The sequence below is a fragment of the Castanea sativa genome, chromosome 1 (assembly GCF_040712315.1).
Source record: "Castanea sativa cultivar Marrone di Chiusa Pesio chromosome 1, ASM4071231v1".
Taxonomy (NCBI): domain Eukaryota; kingdom Viridiplantae; phylum Streptophyta; class Magnoliopsida; order Fagales; family Fagaceae; genus Castanea; species Castanea sativa.
This window is the reverse complement of record NC_134013.1, coordinates 30,637,507-30,657,023: the sequence shown is the minus strand read 5'-3', so window position 1 is coordinate 30,657,023 and position 19,517 is coordinate 30,637,507. Positions and strand designations below refer to the sequence as shown.

General features: G+C 33.3%; 1 protein-coding gene across 1 annotated transcript; it reads right to left on the bottom strand.

The window, feature by feature from the left end:
• Positions 1–12,704: 12,704 nt before the first annotated feature.
• LOC142639730 (CMP-sialic acid transporter 1) lies at positions 12,705–18,141 on the bottom strand. Its single transcript, XM_075813870.1, has 8 exons — positions 17,954–18,141; positions 17,727–17,810; positions 17,410–17,624; positions 17,082–17,160; positions 15,745–15,914; positions 15,192–15,378; positions 13,397–13,474; positions 12,705–13,275 (listed from the first exon to the last, which is right to left on the bottom strand). Exons 1-8 carry the CDS (start codon positions 18,002–18,004, stop codon positions 13,132–13,134), a joined length of 1,008 nt encoding a protein of 335 aa, XP_075669985.1. The 5' UTR covers positions 18,005–18,141; the 3' UTR covers positions 12,705–13,131.
• Positions 18,142–19,517: the final 1,376 nt, after the last annotated feature.

Here is a 19,517-nt window from a genome sequence, read left to right as displayed (position 1 = left end):
AAAATTTCTATCATGAAGAGAAATGGCGAGCATCTACATCTTGTATTATGAAACGAAGACATGTTATATGAAATAATTGAGCCTTTTTTGCTATTTATTTCTCCTAATTTGATATTTATATTTTGTTTGGTTGAAAGGGATGTAGAGAAGGGGAAAACAATGGAAGTAAGAAAAAAATATTTTAGGGGAGAAATTGCAAAAACAATAAACCCCTCAAAATGGTTCTCTTTTGACAAATTAAATCCTTACCCTCTTTTTTAGTTTAAAGGCTTAACTTTATAAGCCTTGACAATTTGAACATTTTGTGACTTTTGTCCATACATTGTTGAAGATCACTAATGAAAAACTTAAGTTTAGTAGTTATTCGTTTATTACTTTAATTCATCTCTCTTAAATTTTATTTTGGCTATTTCATATTTCGTATTTCATATTTACTCTTTATGTGGTGGGAGAACATTTATTTGGAATTCTTAATTTTTTGCATTTTTTTGGTTTTCTCCTTATTAGTTGTAAAGATGATATAAGATGGAATCTTATTTATTCAATTACTTTTTAACCTCAAGTTAATAATTTAACATCTAACCTGTCATGATCACTTCATTTAGCAGTAGCATTTGTTTCGTGCTATCATATTTTGCACGGAATTTTCCTTCCCTAAAACGAGAACGGAACACCCATGATCCAGTTTCACTTTGTCTTTCTGTCATATCTAATCAAATGGAGTATTTAGACATTATTGTATTATTTTTTATATGTGTATTTAGACATTATTTTCAATGGGTAAAAGGTAAAGTCATTTATTATAATTTACATTCCTTTTTTTCCCCCTTTGAAACCTAAATCAAAGAATTACAATTCATTTCCTTCTTCCCCTTCCATCATCCAAACACACAAAGCAAACTCATTGTCGTTTTTTCTCTCCTTGCTTGTAGGCACCAAACTTGGGTAATGATCGTTCAAGACATCATTATCCCCAAATTCTGTTTTTTTCCCCCTTAATAGAGAGATGTGGACCATATAAAATGCCTATGAGACATACAACCATTTTTATTTTTATTTTTTTAATTTTATTATGAGGATTTACATTCTGGAATGCAATGACAGCAGTTTTGTGATTCTATAAAATAATACTAATGCACAAGTGGCTAGAACAACGAATTGGTTGCCAAGGTGGAATTAGTTGTTAGTTTCTCTGGCAGCTATACTTTTGAACCTTCTCTTAGTTGCCATTGCCAACAAAGACCAACAAATATTCGTCTCATTCTACAAGTTGGAACATTCAACAACCACAAACATTTATGCCAAAACATCCTGTTCAATTAATAAAGGCCGTCTTTCACAAATTGGATCTTATTCTGATTCAAGCGGAAGAAAGAAGATATTTCTTTTTCTTCTTCATTTCTAGAACCAAAAAAGGAAAATAAAGAAAGACTGAACAAGATGTGGATGCAATGAAATTGGTTGAATCACACATTCATGGGTCTCAAAATCTCAATTATTGATGTAGTGATTCTAAAGGTCTCATGAGATTAATGAAATTCTAAGTTTGAAATACTTAACTAGTGCCTTAGGGCCATCCCGAAAAGATTTTTTTATTGTAATTAAGTTGTACGTGTGCGACGGGTACTATACACAGATGAGGAATTGTCAAGTGTTTAAAAAATTCTAGACACCATGAATACTACAAACATAACTTTTCTCACAACAAATTTCATAATTATTGAAATAGTGGACCGTGAGTGATGGGCACAATTCACACTTATCACTTATGTATTCATTACTTTTTCTCCTCCAGCCAACCACTTCTGTGGAATTTATTGTGCATAATAGTGTCAATAGCAGTGTTGTAGTTGTAAACTCCACCAAGTTCAATGTTCTAGACACAAACACATACGAACCCATGCGTACAGAGAAAAACCACCTTCAATTAGTATTATTTTAACATGTGCCAGTGCAAGATGTTATTTTGTTTTCTTTTTAATGAATAAAGGAAAATATTCAGCCAAAAAAAAAAAAAAAAGATAAAGGAAATCAACTAAGCAAGAAACAAAAAGCAGTTAGAGCATGACTAAGGGCGATGGAAGAAATGGACCCCAAAGCTAATGCAAGAAGCAGCCCAAGCTGCCATGCTATATGGGCTAAAAAATTAGCCTATCCTGGTACAAAACAAAAATCCTACCCCACAAAAGACCAAAAGAGAGGTAAGTTTTTATATCCAATTCAATATTTACAGGCTACCAATCAAATTCTGCAGTACAGTTGAGAGTGGTAGAGATTAGATTATACACCTTCTAAAGTTAAATTAATTAAGGCCTTTGTGAAAAGCTAAAGAGACTGTAAGTAATGCTATTAATATTAGTCTATTACTGCCTTTACTTCTACCTAATTTATATGTGAAAGCATATTCAGTAATGAACTTACTACTAGAATTTGAGATGGTTCTTTTTTTAATTTGATTCGAGATTGGCTCATCAAATGAACTTACATTTGAATGCATTACTTGGCATACGATTATAAGCACCATTGGGAAATGAAGAATTCTTCAAATATTATTCAGTCATCAACTTGACCCAGAATTTGTCATTGCCCGTTATCAGTTGCCAACTTAGCTTTACACTCAAGTCAGTGACTCTTCTCGTGCCCAAAATCCCACATTAGATATATGATTTTAAATGGCATTTTCTCTTATTTGACATATTTTCCTTTTCAATAACAATTTAACACACACACACACATATATATATTGGTATTTATATTTATGTTCAAGATATAGTATGGTATTTATATTGCAAGAGCTGCCTTGGATCTTCTGAATTTACTAGTAGTGAGATTCAATAATGGAATGCTTTTGCAGAAGATAATGTATTATTGCCTTGGTGGGTTGCTTCAAAAGGTGCACAATTGCTTGTCTTATATTGGTGGAATGCACTATTATTGTCTTGTTGTGTCAGCAGATATACAATACTTAAGTGATGTTCCTCATGTTCCAATTTTAAAATTTTGCCATGTGGATTTTTTCTCATGAGATGAAAGTACATTTCTTAGTTAAATAGTCATATGCCTAAATTTTAAAAGGGAAACTTAAGGAATAAAACTTAAGGTATTGTATCTAAATTTTATCCAAAATAAAAAGAGTCAAGCTGTGCACTGTATGGCCAAAGCCCATAAGGTATGACTTTGGGCCATAAATTGGCAGAGCAAGCCCCACCAAACTGATCAGCCTGAGCCTACAAAGTCCAACCCAGCTAAGTATCCTTGGCTGGGCCTGGATCCCAGTTCCATATTTTTTTCCTTTCACTGTGTGAGGACCAGGCCCAGCACAAATTAGTAATATTTGAGACCCATGAGCTATTCGTGTAACATGCAAAGCCCAAACACCCAAAGGGAATTCACATACCTGCCATGCAAAAACAAAATGAAACACAAAGCCTCCTTTAACAAATGAAGGCCTAATTATCCCTCGAATTTAACAAATTGGGTTGTACGAGCATCTCCAATGGAGTAGCTAAAGGCCAAATATTTTCTATAATAGAGAATGAAACAAAAAAAATGGTCTCCAATAGATTCTCTAAACTCTAAATTTTTTTTGGCTCATGAACAGTAGCTCATCAAATCTGATGGGTTACTATTCATTCTTCAAATGTCTTTTATTATTATTATAATAATCAGACATTGATTAAAAAAATGTTGGAAGATGTGTAGTTGTTAAAAAAAGAATAAATAATAAATGAAGAAATAATATTTAAATGAGATAGATAATGGGATAGAGAATCTGTTGGAAAGTATATTTGAAAAAGTGGGTAGCTAAAAGGTAAAAGTCACTGTTCATTCTTCAAACAGTACAAAAATTTGGAGAATCTGCTAGAGATGCTCTTAGTCAACCAAATTACCATTTTTTAGAGAAAAACCATATCAGCTCACCTTCCTAAGAAAGCTCACCACTGAATACCTGAGAAAGTGTTTACCAAATTTTGTGAATTTGGAATTACCTCAATTAAGAGGACTTTAAAACTCCTCAAAAAAAAAAGAAAAAAAGAGGACTTTAAAACACATTAATGTACTAAAATAACAAGGCAATTCCAAACGCACAAAAAAAAAATTATATAAAGAGGACTTTAAGACTCATAAAAATTCAATCAAAATATTCAATTAAGAGGACTTTAAGAACCGAGGATCAAACCGAGGAAGGTGTTATAATGACTTAATGTGTTATGGGCAAGGTGTTGTTGTTTCAATTAAAAGGACTTTACGACATAAAAATTCAGTAAAGTAACAAGTAATCAATGAGATTCACACTCAAGGGAATAAAGACTACCTTTCATTAATTCAATTTGAACAAATACAAATTCAACTAGAAATCTCACTGGATATTTCAAATTTTCAATACAATAGTCAATTTAACCGCTAAGCTCTGGGTTCCAATTATTTCAACTGGTAATATCTCTGATAATTGTATAAGAGATTTGAGATTCAATCTCCGCCTACACCAAAAACTGATTGATACCTTAGTCTAATGATAAAGAGCTATCATTAGAAGCAGACGTCATAGGTTGAAACTTTCTCTAAAAAAAAAACCGCCAAGCTACTCATAGTGCCAGGATTAAACTATACTGAAGATAACACGTACAAATTCTGATCAATCTTGTTCTCTGTGGATCCCCGTTTCTTTCTGTCATCCTTCCTTTTATCTACTTCAAATTCCTTCCTAAATTTGAATTTCACAGAAAAATTGTTTGGCTTTAGATGTTTCCATGAATGGTAAAGCACTAGGCATAACTATTTTTGGCAATTATAAAATACTTCGATAGTATTCTATGAATTTCCTAAACATGTTATTGCACACTCCAAAAATGATGTGTTATTATTTTATTAAATAAGCTAAACACGCGTGACAAGTTTATGTGGCATTTAATGGAAAATATAGATGGAATGACTGTTGATACAAACATAATAGAACTTCAAGGGATAAAATCTAAATTCTAAACTTTCAAGTTGTAAAATTCAAATATCTCTAAACTTTAAAAATGTTTGCGATTTAGTCTTTTTATAACTATAAAATTATCTATAAAAAAAAGGTTATTTTATTTTATTCGCTGCAAATACAAGTGAGTTTATGAAGGATAGGTTAAGAAGCTGATGAATTATAAGACTTGCATAATTCCTTGGATGCTCTACTACTCATATAGTCACATCATTATACAAGACAAAGAAAGGATAGATAGAAACAGAACTAGGATTCAAACTTAGGGAGGACAAAGTTCTTTGTTCAAGAATTTTAAAAAGTTGGAATATTAATACTAGAGGTTGACAAAGATGCATTGTAACTGTTTTTCTTGATATTCTTGGGACAACCAAATAATGAATGATTTGATAATTTTTTTCATTCATGAGTCCGCTTGTAAATTGTTTGGGAGAGGGAGGCCAAGTATATTAATTTTAGAGCCAAAAGTAAATTTTTTATGCAAATATATAAACTAGGGATTTTTTTTTTTTTTTCAAAGGCTGTTTGGGGGGGGGGGGGGGGCGAAAATTGCCCCTCAGGCCTCATTGTAGTTCCGTCCCTGAGGATAGAGTCCACAAAATGCCAATGACATGGTAAGAATATCATTAAATACTGTGACACTAAACATTTTCAAGAAAGCTGTCTTTCTTGATTGAAAGACATTTCTGCATTCCATTATATATGTTCATGCCGTGGATGAGAGGTTACAGGTAGTTGTCAAATTTAATGAGAGCTATTTAAGAAGCGAGCTACACATTCAAATCATTGTACAGTTGATGATGGTTAGCTTTTATAATAGCACACGCCACACGGTTACATAATAGACATTCAACAAAAGTTATCCAATTTTAGTTGAAAAATTCTTAGGTATTCTCGGAGTACGAAGAAATTGTGCTCGGAGTATGAAGAAATTGTGCTCTCTCCTCTTATATTAATGGTAGATTCCATTATGAATTTAATTAATAGATCTCACTATGAATGTGAGAAGAGTGAACATCATTCTCCATGTTTCGAGAATGCCTAAATATTAGTCGTTTTAGCTAAGGGAGCTATAAAATTGATCTAATAGGTTAATGGTCTATTTGGTTGGAAGAATGGAAAAGTGGAGGTTAGAAAAGATTTTAGTTTCTCTTGTTTGTTTTTGGTGGAGGGTAAGAAAGTAGAGGGATGAAAAAAGAAGTAGAAGTGAAAAAGTTACCGGTGAGTCCACCGAAAAGGAAGAGGGGGTAGTTCAGTCATTAACTATTCCTCTTTCCTCTATTTTTTTTCTCCCCAAATTAGGGAGATAGAATTTTGGTGGCTAGGGAAGAAAACACTTGGCCTTGCCAATTTTCCATCCAGCCATTTTTTCCAACTAAACCGTCATTAAATTAATTTTCTCTTCACTTCTATCTTCGATATTTTTTATATCCTCCATATTTCACTCCAACCAAACGGACCCTAATACAAGTGGCCAATCTCTAGAAAAACAAATTGCAGTAATAATATGTTTTATACAACTACTAAACAAAACTTAGTAAAGCACATAAGAAGGTGAAGCAAGTCCTATAATTTTTTTTTTAGAGAGTTTCAACTTATGGCGTCCACTCCTGATAATAGCTTTTTATTATCAAACCAAAACGTCAATCAATTTTTTGTGTAGGCAGAGATTAAACCTCAGATCTTTTATACAACCATCAGAAACTTTACCAGCTGAGCTAACTGGAACTCACAAGCAAGTCTTATAAATTCGAAGTGCTTAAACAGGTTAGAAATTTAGAGAAATCTGTCAAGATAATTTTATCAAAGGAAGATAATAGTTGGTGATAATATATCTATTAATCTATGTGGCATTGAAGCTTACTTCCAGTTTGAGATTCGAGCCATATATCTGAGAAATTGCATGTTGCTCTTTTTTCTGTTCTTTTTCTTTTTTACTAATAACAAGGACTGCAATCGAAAATGCAAAATAATAAATTATATATGATATATCATTTACAGATACATAAAATTGGCTCTGTCAAAATCTAAGCTCAATTAGCATGATTGTAAAGCGTTAAGGGTAGAAAAGGAACTGTGTAATGGATAGCATAGCACATAGGGATGTTTCAAAGCAAATTGTAATATTATCAATCGTTTTATTAAAATGGACACTTTAGGCTCAATTGGCAAAAACCTCTTTGTCATTAGTCACAGCAGTTCAAAGTCTAATGCACAAAGCTGATAAGAATGCCGAAGTATTTATGCATCACTCGCTAGATTGACCTCCATTAAAACACACAGCAATGATTTATCACTATCTTTAATCACATGTCCTTCTCAACTAATTAATATAATCCAATACGTGGTTGCAAGTTGCTTCAAATTTTATGTCTACAATCTCATTATTGTCAGACTTTTTTTTTTTTTTGAGGGGGTCATTATTGTCAGACTTCGTTATGGGATTTGCAGCAATCACATAATCAAGCATAATGAACCTTATCAAATGAGATGTAGGGTCGTAAGTCGTAACCATGATATTTTGTCCCCAAAAAAAAAAAAATAATAATAATAAGGAATTATATATATGAACAACATTAACTTCTTTTTTTTTTTTTTTTGAGAAGAATGAACAAAATTGACTTAAATTGTAAGATTACAGGCAATATTAAATATGCTAAACTTATACATTGTTATAGTATGCATATAGGGGTTTGCCTTTTAGCACAATTAATATTTAGGTATTCTCTTAACATGTAAGAGAGTTAGGTTGAAATTCTCTACCAAAAAAAAAAAAAAAAAAAAAGTAAAGTAAGAGAGTTATTAGTTATTACATTGATAAATGGGCCTTTCAAAATGATGTATAAATAAACAATCTACCTTCAATTGTCTGCCATCACGTGGTCATCCAAAATTTATATGAATAAAAGAAATGTTTGGAAAAAATATGCTAAAAGCCTAAAACCACTACCCATTTTACTACAAAAGGAAACCGACATGATAAGGAATTTGATTAATATCACATAAACAACTTAATAAATGAGGATGCTAGTAATATTATAAAGTTTACTAAGTATACCTTACAAACTAATGAGTGAATAATTAAAAATTTCTTATTTATTTTTTGTTTTGAATTTAAGAGTTGACACGTTAGTTTCTAAAACGTGTACAATAAAAATTTGTAGACAATCTTGCATCACTTGAAAATTTTCCATCGAATAGATAATTGAATCCAATGTTATTGTCTTTAAGTTATAACTATTAAAATATTTTGAGATTTTTTAATACAGAATTTGTGTCGCCTCTAAAAATTTAAATTTCAACATATAACATTATTTTGTAACACGTCTTGTTAAATAATGTTGGCATTCTATGATGCACCCCGGGATCCAAATCAATAATAGCAAAAGACAAAAAATAAATACGTACACACATAGAGAACACACAAAAATTTATGTGGTTCGGCAAACTACCTACCTCCACGAAGAGAAAGAGAGAGAGGGAGAGAGAGAGATAAAATCCATTCTATTCAACAAGGATTATAATGCTCAACCTCTCTTACATAACTCTCAACCCTAAAAAGAACTATTGAATTACTCTTCTTCTATCAGGAGAACTATTGAATTACTCTTCTTCTATCTTCTCCTCTATCAGGAGAACTCTTCATCTAAAAGTCTTCTCTTCTTATAAGAGTATTTTCTTCTTCTCATATGGAAGGAACCTTGGACCAAGACCACTGAACCTTTGCAATAAGGCATCAATTACTTCTTCAACAAGAAAACTTTTTTCCTTCCATATAAAGGAGAATCTGTCTTGCAAGTCAAAGAAAATCATTGTCTTCCACGCCAAGGAAAAACCTTCCGTTCCACGTCAAAGAAAACCAAACTGAATCTAATTAGGAATTTGAGGCAATTTTCAACATACTATAATTTTGCCTTACCAGAGGCAAATTAAACCTCAGATAATCAAAGTTCGAAATTTTTTTTCCTATGTCTCTACAATAATCATCGTGGTAATTCTGCCTTTTTTGTCTATCTCCTAGCAACTTGACTTGCAGAAGGTCACTCTGGCATAAGAATCTTCTATTATTGATTTATTGTCATAGGAAAACATAAAACTGTGTTCTGGCATTGGACCCCTCTATACAGTAGGTTTCTTACGGAAAAATCAAGATGTTTGTTGAATTATAAGACCTGCATAATTCACTTGAAGGCTCTATTTACTTGTATTGATTAGACAACTAAAAAATGAAGTCCAAACTGCTTAAGCAACAAGAACCTTTAAACAGCTATGATACAGTGTGAGTCTAGGTACAATTCCTAAGAAAGCTGTGCTGTACGTACAAGATACCATTCATATATGATACATGGGATTCACATTTTGGCATTCTATGATAATAATGTTTGTGCCGTGGGTTGAAGGTCAAGCGTAGCTATCATATTTAATTAGAAATATTAAGAAGCAAACTACACATACAACACTTGTACTTGTGATACATCCCTTATTAGATATCCTTCTTTTGTCATATCATAGCACACCTTATCCGAAAAAAAAAAAAAAAAATGAAAAATCTCATCCATGTCTACGTAATGTATCCATCAAATTGAACTTAATAGCTGAAAAAAGTGGTCCTACCACTTAATGGCAGAATTAAGAAAGCAAGGCAACAGGTTCTCAAGTTTTTAAACATAACCAAAGAGCTTCTGAAAGCAGGAAAAGGAACAACAATGTTTTTGTTCAAACTTAAATATTCAATTAGGTGCTGAAATTGTGCCAAAAATCCAAAAAAATTGCATGTAAAATAATTTTGTTGGACATTTCAAGTTGCTTTCCAAGATACCACAGTGAAACTTATTATGATCATGAAATAATAGTATAGGATTCAAACATTAAAGTTTATTGGAATCAAATCATGACACTATTAATACTAAGACAATAACCTATTCATGGTTACAAAGTTGTTTCTTGCATCAACAGCATCACACTGGCTGTAGAAAACCTGGCCTTTCAATTAAGCCTATTTAGTTTTAGAGTCTTTAGACACAACATGACCACTCAGGAGTCATCGTATCCAGTGCACACAATTCCCACCTCTACAGGTTTGGGAGAGATGATTGGTAGGCACCTTACGCCCAGCATGATGATTCATGAATGCCAGTGAAAAACCTGGCTATTGAAGCTGCTTAATCTGGCCATGTAATGCTGTAAAACATATAGACGCAGGTGAGGCCAGAATTTTAAGATCAAGGGGGTCAAAGTAAACAAAACACACGGATTTATATTTTAAAAATGAGAATTTTTAGGAGGGTGATATATACTCTCTACAATTATGTTCAAATTTAAGAACGCAACTACAAATCTTAATAAGTTTTGGAGGGCCATGGCCACCCCAACCATGCCTGCAGTTCTGTACCTGTGATTACATATATACACATACTTTTAAGTTGAATATCTATCTTCATTATATTTGCATAGAAACATTACATACACAAAAGATGAACATTACAGTATTAAAGATTACATAATCTAAATCTATCCCATAGCTAATCCAAGCTTATCATCTATGGTAGTACTTAGTGAAAACTAATAATTAAGTTCTCAGAACATAGTGTTGCTATAGACTTCAAATCATTCTTGGGAAGGCCAAAGAAAGGCTCCCATGGCAAAGTTCCTCTTCTGGGTGACATCTCCAGTGACAGGCAATCCATACTCATTCAACAGGCAGTCCAGTTTCCACTCAGGCATGGTCTCATAGTCACTCTTTCTGTACCTTGGGTAGTGCAGAGGCATCTGGAAGTGGTGGCAGTTGTTGCTCTTGTTCATTTGGTGCCCATTTGGCCTTAGCCCAGGCATGGCAATAGCAGTATTGGCAAAACTAATTCCACTCATCCTACCCTTTTCTATTATGTCTTTGAGTTGAGCACTACTCAATGCCAAGAAGTCCTTTAATAGACATCCTAGAAAGTAGAATATTAGGGTATGTGCTAGAAGAGAGAAATCAAGAATGAGTGCATTTAATGTTCGAAAGTGAAGAATTTTGATTTTAAACATTATGATGGATATTTAGTAGAATTATTGTAAGCGAGCTGGGGGTTGAGAGTCACAATTTAATGCACCTGAACAACATTGAAAACTATATATCAGAGTCCAAATTGAATTGTTTAAGATAAATAATTTGATTCAGTTCTAGATGCAGTGTTAGACCATCCATCTTCTAGAGCTTTCTATTCAAGTTACAAAATAAATGATCCCAGTTGCGGCTTTGATGTTACATATGTACATATCCATATCCAATCTAAAATCAAGAGGCTAGAAAAGTAGAAACTAGAAAGATTTGGACAACCAGGACAATGGGTAATTTGAAATTGTAACAAAAAATTCATTTTCAAAAATTTAATATCGAATGCAAGAATTAGACTGTAAACTTTATTCCTACATTTTATTTTTAGGCCAGCGCACTTTATTTTGTGCCTGAAACGTTCTGACTAATTTCCCGACAATACGAACTGTTTTTTTATGCATTACTTAACATACTTGCAATGAAGGTGAATTTACTTGGTTTGATGTCCAAGTTTTGACATTAGTGCTAGAAACAATTGAAGCAGAAGGAATAAAACCAGGTAAACAAACCACCAAAACTCTCTCTTTTAGCAAAGCTCAGCTATGCTAAGTAGCTTTCCAAGAGTCAGAAACCTTCTCTAATTTACTTTAGCCAATCTTTTATGCTTATTTCTAAAAGAAGTCACAAGTGGAATTTGAATTTGAACAAGTAAATTCAACACACATTCCTAAAAGAATTTTTAAGTTACCAAACTAACGGCAGAATTTTCATGGAAGGTCGAATTGTTATCTTGACAGCAATTGTAGGCTATGAAGAAGAATTGATGTCTGAAGGATGGAACTGATTCCAAATGAGCACTTGTTAAAAGCATTAGTTTCCATGCATAGGACAAACATCAGGAATTTGTTCTTCGTTCAACTGAAACTTCTATTTAATTATCTGAGAGATGTTTAGGAGATGATGGTAACTTCTATTTAATTACTCGCTAGGGCCACACAAACAAAAAAAAAATTACAATCCTTTTCACCACCCTAATGCGGCAAGTTGTGATTAAAAACATCATTTTTTATATGGTCTTACCATTCATACCACTTTATTAACGCAAATCACTACACACCACCTCAACAGTTTTGAAAAAATGTTGTCAATATTATTTCAAGATGTGTTTAGGTGAAACTTAAGCACCTCTACAAGTCTGAATATCAACTAAAGAAAACTTTCCATTAGAAAACCTTGGTTTCCAACGCGTAATAGAAATAACATATTGAGAGGATTTTTTCTGACTAAGTAAACCTACGTGTTACCCCAACAAATCAAATCCTGCTATTTGAATTTAAAAATAAAAAAAAATCACTGTCAATTTTTTTAAAATCTTCTCCCCTTTTCCCGTGTGTGTTAAAATACCTAGTATTCTAAAAAATTTATAAATAAATAAATAAAAACTTTGCAAGTGCTCTCAATTAGTAACCATCTGTTGTAAGACTATTCTTATTTCTTACTTGTCCAAATCTAGGAAAATTAAATGTGTTTTTGCTAACCTTAAACAGATTGGCACATCTGCCTCTGGAGAATTCTACAAGTGCAGCAAGGTTACAAGCTCGCAACAGTAAGGTTCAAACTAAGTATCATCAGCCTCTCATACAAATTTGAGTGTTAAGCAAATTCCAGGATAAACAAAGAACAAAGCAGAACCAAAAAATATTTTGATTCAAAGATTCTGGTTCCCAAAACTTTCTTGTTGCCATTCTCTGTCACATATTAAAAAAAAAACACAGGTGGAACACATTTTTGAGGAAGTATATCCAGTACATATTCCTAAAAGAATTTAAGAGAAAAATCTACAATTCAGTATATTCATACAAACAATGGATTTAATTTGTTCTCTCACAACTTTGGGAGAGTAACTGTTACTGAGGGAATAGTTGTCTTTGACAGCAATGAAGAAACTGGATGACTACACGATGGTTCTGATTCCAGCTACAGATGATTCTCAATGGATATTGTGACATCCCACTCTCTATTATATTCTAGTTGCAGCATTGCATCAAGTTAGGAGCAACTTCCACTAGGCACCTGATAAAATCATTAGTTTCCCTGAACGAGACAATCATCAAGAATCTGTTTTTCGTTCAATAGAAATTTCTTTTAGATTTTCAGGAGCTGCTATAGTAGGTGATGGCATATCCACCAGCATGTTTGGAGGGGCAAAATACATGTGTAGTGACATCATACAGACAATGATACCCAAGAACAGCTGCAGCAAGATAAGAAAAGTAATAAAAATGATCATTGATCAAGTAAAAAATACACACAGGCATAAGATATAGAGAGAGAAAGTCAAGAACTTTTTGACTTTAAAGTGCATGGCAGCTTACCTGCAGTGTAGGCTTGAAACTGAAAAGGTATACAGATATAACCGTTGTAAGCAGCATGGCCATTGATGTGGAATACACCTGATTTAAGCACAAGTTAGCAGCAGGTAAGAAGAAGAGAACACATTAATTGAAGAACCCATATTGGGCTCAAGTTGGACTTGAAAATTCTACGTATTCTACTAGGAAACTCCATAAAGAGGTATCTAAATAAAATGTGTAAACAATTTCACTTTTGTTAGTTTCTGAGAGCCTTATCTTTCCACACAACCACTCTGATCGGGGACCAGGGCAGAGGTAAATTGAGTGTAACTTCAATGAAAAAAGATTCCTTGCTCTAAAAAGGGTGTCTCCACTCTCCATGGAGAAAAGGCCCATAACATGGGTCTTTCATTAGCCAAAACTGGAATTTTGGATCTCCTCTGGATCCAGGTATTATTACCCAGGAAAAGGTCAAAAATAGGCACCATTATTTACTTCACAGATGATAAGATAACAGAATGCTTGTTAGGAGTAGGGGCTTGCCTTTCGCTCAACAGGGGGAAAAAAGTGCAACGATTTTTAGGTACAAATAAGTGAAACCTTGTCCTAAATGAATTCACCACTTGTCTGTACATTTTCTGTACTTGACATGGCAGTTTTGCCAAAACCTTAGGCTGACTATTCTAAGCAGTTTTCACAGTTTACTGGACACTTTATACAAACTATATTAGAAAAAAAAAAGTACTATTATTGGATTCACATACATCTTATGTTACATAACCAAAACAAATAATAGATAAAGAAAATATGAAATGATGCTCCATCAATAAGGTTGTATGCAAAAACTAAGCAGCTAAAATGCAAAAATCTACCAAATAAGAGTGGACCTAATCCAATGGAGGCCACAATAGAGGAAGAGAAAATTTTAAGGCCCAAATGCTCTCAGGACTGCAGCCTATGGTAGCAGGTTTCAAAGTAATTTATGACTAGGATAGCACAGGCTTACAGCCACTGAAGCCAGCTAACTAACCGATGACCTAAGAGTCAAGTCTCCTGTTTTTGGTCTGAAAGGCCGCAAATTGCTTCACCCATTTCCCCTTAAGAATGTCACATCCCAGTAACAAGGAAATAAGCATACACTGCAAATGATCAGGTCCTGTTCTGAAGTGAAAATAATTCTAGTGAAGTGTAAGCTAGGTGAGATTGGCATATCTCCCTTGATGAATACAAGTTATACAAAACACAAATGCACAAGAGATTGTAACAGGAAAATTGCCTTTAGACAAATTGTTTGAATACGCAATAATCATAAGTACTAGGGGTCAAATTCAAAAATCCCTGACTTTAAGAATAGTAAAAGACAGGCAAGGACCCTTCAAGCATTTTTTTCATAATATATATATATACACACACACACACACACACACACATACACATACGAAAAGGATGAAGTAGCCTAATTTGCATATGAAAGTGAGGAAACACAGTTCTTTATTGAATTAGAGAAAGCATTCTCTTCAATGATCCAGCCTACTAAGCTTGGAGCCCAGTGCATAACATACCTTCGATGATACAACTTAGTTTAAAGTACCATTTTTTTATACTTATGACACTAATGTGTTCCATGAAGCCTCTTAAACAAGTAAATCAGTCACAAAATGCAACTGAAAGGTCATATAACATTTGGGGGAAAAAGGGAACCAATAGAATATTTCATTGATAAGCATTTTCATGTAGTACATATTTGCGAATGAAAGATTCAAAAGAAATTTGATAACAAAACCATGGGTATTAGTTCAAAGGTAAAAGCAATCACCTTCACAATATTGTCAGCATACTTCATCAACCATGACACTAGCAAGCCCGTGGATCCAAGGTTTAATACCACCATCCAAGTTGTAAGATTATATCCATTGAAAATTCGGCTCCACCAAGGACCTCTCTCAAATCCACTTCTGAAATCATCCACAAGAAGCCGTGCCATATTGAAAATTACACCAAACCTGAGCAGGAAAAAATATCTGAAAATGAACTGGTGTAGTAGATATACTGAACAAACAAGAGAGTTGACACACTAAAGGACAATCAAAATATAATTCAAGTACATATCTAACAGGAAAGGAAATTGATGTCACAGCAAATTCAATATTTCTTCATTTGATTTTAAAAGGACTGAAAACAGAGGAACACTTGAAATCTCATTGCCATTTTTGGGAGGGAGATTAATGTCGAACATCTTTCGAGAATTCCAACAATGAAAGATTTATGGGTGAGGGTTTCTAATGCAGCTACTCAAGATGCAAAGGGATAATAAATAGCTGATGTTACCCTAGAAAAAGCAAGTTATTGTGTGGAGAAAAGATACCTACGTATATAATTGAACATTCTGCCAATACAAGCTATCATTGTTCTTCTTCATCAGAAACTCTGTGTATACACCTGCCAATGCTGATAGACAGGCAGATAGGATTCCTAACATGTATCCTTGGATTGGTGCTGAGAACAGAGAGTCACATGATGCTTCTCCACAACCTTTAATCTACGATAATTGAAAATGGAATAGTTAAACTACACATGTTACATCAATACTTAGCTCAGATTTAGGCCATTACTCAAGAAATTATCCAGTCAAGTTTTCATCACCTCAGAGAGAAAGGAAAAAAATTCAAATGTAAGAGACACTTTTTCATATAGATGTTCATATCACACACCATTGAGAAAGGCAATAATAGAAGCATTCTCTCAACCAAAAAAGAAAATGGAAATGACTACATAGAGTTTGATCCATCTTAATGCATTAGAAATTACTTCAGATAAAAATAAACAACAAAATTACTGCAACAATGGAACCATCATATATAATGCTTTACACCAACATTTTTTGTTGTCTTTAATAAAGAAGATGATATTCAAAGAACGAAATGAGCTGTTGCAACCTTATAAAAAAATGGATACAACATTTGCCATAAGCACTTCACATGATTTCTGCACTTGGTAGAGGAAACACAAAGGAGAAGCTTATTAACTGTCTATCACATCACATTGTGAACCGGTAGTTTGCTTCATCGTTTGATTATAAGGTTTCACTGTCCTCAGCTCACAGTGGATGTATTTCAATCACCAGAGAGCTGTGGGTAAGAGGTCCTACAATATTACTCACTCAACAGTCAAATCGTGGAAACCCTGTTTCCAAGATCCAGGAAAACCACAGCTAATGCACATCAATGTTAGGGTAGTGACCCACTTACAGATGAAAAGAAAATGGACAAAAAAAAAGAAACTATCTTTTCATGTTATCTCTAATTAGCCCAATTCCTGATCTCCCTTGTTTGTCCTTCAAGTAGCCATTTCAGATCAATTCAAACGACAAGGTGGCAAAACTTGAATAAAAGGCTATACTTCTGATTATAAAATATACAAATAATACATTCCTATAAATGGATTCAGCAAATATCGGTTTTCCAGTCCCTATAATGTACGCCATGCCATATAAATGCTAGGCAAGAAGTGCCTCACATTAATTCAAGTACACTAACTTAACTAGAACAAAAATAATCATATTAAAAGAATTGATCTCCAACAGAATTACTACACCACTAAAAATATCAAACATTTAGACCTATAGTTCATACACACACAAAACACTGCATTTTCAAGTTCGTAACCAGCTCCAATTTACATCATAACAATAATTTCAACTCATCACCTGGCTTGTGGTTGTTCCAATGGCTAACAAAACAATAGCCATCCACCGTAGATTCGACAGCTTCCTTCTCAGGAATATCCTAAGCACGAAACCAAAACCAACTAATTCAGCCAATTAACAACAACAACAATAACAACACACTAACTTAAGGCGAAGGAATAAAGTCATACATTAGATTACAGAAAAATGCTAAAACTACTACAAAAGACTTACAAAACTAACATGACACTGAATTTATTTGGCGCCACATCAACAACATAATAAATAAATTTCCAAACTAACTTTTTCTTTTTTGTATGTGACATCGAAAAAAGTACAATGTAGGCACCTGAACAATATGCCAGTGGTGACAATCTTCAAATTACCCATGATTTGATAAGTGGATGTGTCCACATAAGTCAACGTGGCGAATTGAACATTGTTGTGAAATAGATATATAACCGAAGGGATCACAAACAAGCGCACGCTTTTCCAATCTGTAGTCATCCTAGTAGATGGTAATACCCGGCGCTCTCGCCATAGAAGTAAGCTAGAAACCACTAGCTGTAATTTAAATTTTAAACAATTGTAATTGCAGTATTAGCAGAGCTAATCAAATGATTAAGTAAAAATGAATAGTTTGATTAATAAAACAAACAAATAAACCTTAAAAAATTCTGCTAGAAATGGAACGGTTCCATAGTCATAGGTATAGTGTCCATTACTTTGAGATAGAGTTGTCAAAATTCCCTGTCACATTTAATTACAAATAATAAATAAATGAGCAATAAGAATAGCTAGGAAATTTGAATTATTGAAATTGAAAGAGATCTAATAGAATAGAATAGAATAGAATTTTAAGATTTAGGGTTAAAAATTGGGGTTGGGGGGACCTGAGAGCTGGTGAGAATGGTGAGGAGCGCGGCTACGAAGTACCACTGCATCGTCTTCTACGGAGGAGCGGTGATCGCATGTGACGCAGTGCAGTTGTAATCTGGGTTTCTTTTTTGAAGTTTTGAAATTTGCCCAGTTAGCTTGTGAGTTCAGACTTTCAGTTATGACTTGGGCTCTGATTTTTGACTGTTTCTTTTTTGTTTTCTAAATATGGAAATTGCGTGGTTTCTTGTTTTTTCTTTAGTTTAATTAGTATTTTGGGGTTTTTTTTTTTTTTTTTTTCTTGGACTAGATTTTCCGACATTTTTAATTGGAAAAGTGTTATTAGACATTTATTTTGGTCAATTTACTTTTGAACTTCACATAATTGCTAAATCAATATTTTTTTTGGTCTCCCATTAAAACACTAATGGAATACTGATATGCATCTCACTTTAACTTTAAAAATACCAGTGTAAACACAAATTTCTCAATTGAAGAAAAATCAAACAAATTGAAAAAATGAGTTCTACAAATATATTTTTTGTATTAATCAAGTAATGAGTTCAATCTCAGTTTTGACAAATGCTCCTCTGATTCTATCTTCTTTATGGTCTTGACTCAAACGCGAAATTTTCTTCAATTTGGTTGAAAGATGGATCAAATGGTCTTCACAACAAATCTCTGGCTTTAAGCTTGTTAGAGATTTGTTGTCCTTCAAGTTCTTCAAGCCCTTCGAATGTTCTTCAAATGTTCTTCAAGTTCTTCAAAGATTCTTGAGACATAATTTCTCCAGAGCTTGGGTCTCTTGAAAACTTCCTTTAAAATGAGAGGGGATGTCCTCTATTTATAGTGATTTTAGAGGATAAGCTCCACTTTGAGTTGATATGCTTGAAAGTATGTAGTAGACTTTTGATTGGCCCAAATTCTTCTTAGAGATAATTATCTCTATTTATCTATATCATATTTTGATAAAAATAATAATCAACAAAGATAAATCATTATCTCTATTTAGTTTATTTTAATAAAGATAATTATCCATAAATTTTGAATAGGAAGTTTATCTTTATCTTGTGGGCCAAATGACATGTGGCAAATTTTGATATGCCAGTGTGATGTCAATTTGGATGACACATGTCATTATCTAATTTAATTAATTTAATGACATTAATTTGGAATTTGCCACTAAATTTTAATGTGGCATTTTATAATTGGCTTAAAATTTTGCCTCTTACAAATGCCCCCTTGAGACTTGGTCATTTTCACAATTTTGAACATGGGAAGTGATCAAGTCTCGACAAATTTCACGCTTTGATGCAACTAATTTCAGCGCCTTTCATATATACATATTTTTTTTCTTTGCCCCATATCACAATGATCCTACTGTTGGTCCACTGCCCAAGTAGAGATTGTCTAATGTGATAGTAGCCACGTTCAAATCCAATGGCCAAAGTATACCAAGACTCAAAAGAGTTCTAATGTTACTCATTTATAGAGTTCCAATAGAACTAAATTTCAGATAAGTATATGACTTAAAAGAGTCCTAATGCACGCAAAACTCCACCATGCAAGAATCCACGTTTC

Coding starts and splice junctions, on each gene's coding strand:
- LOC142639730 (XM_075813870.1), bottom strand. CDS start 18,004: ATGCAGTGGTACTTCGTAGCCGCGCTCCTCACCATTCTCACCAGCTCT. Junction 15,379..15,744: donor CAGAATGTTCAATTATATAC/GTAGGTATCTTT, acceptor TTTCCTGCTCAG/GTTTGGTGTAATTTTCAATA. Junction 13,475..15,191: donor ATGCTGACAATATTGTGAAG/GTGATTGCTTTT, acceptor TGCTTAAATCAG/GTGTATTCCACATCAATGGC.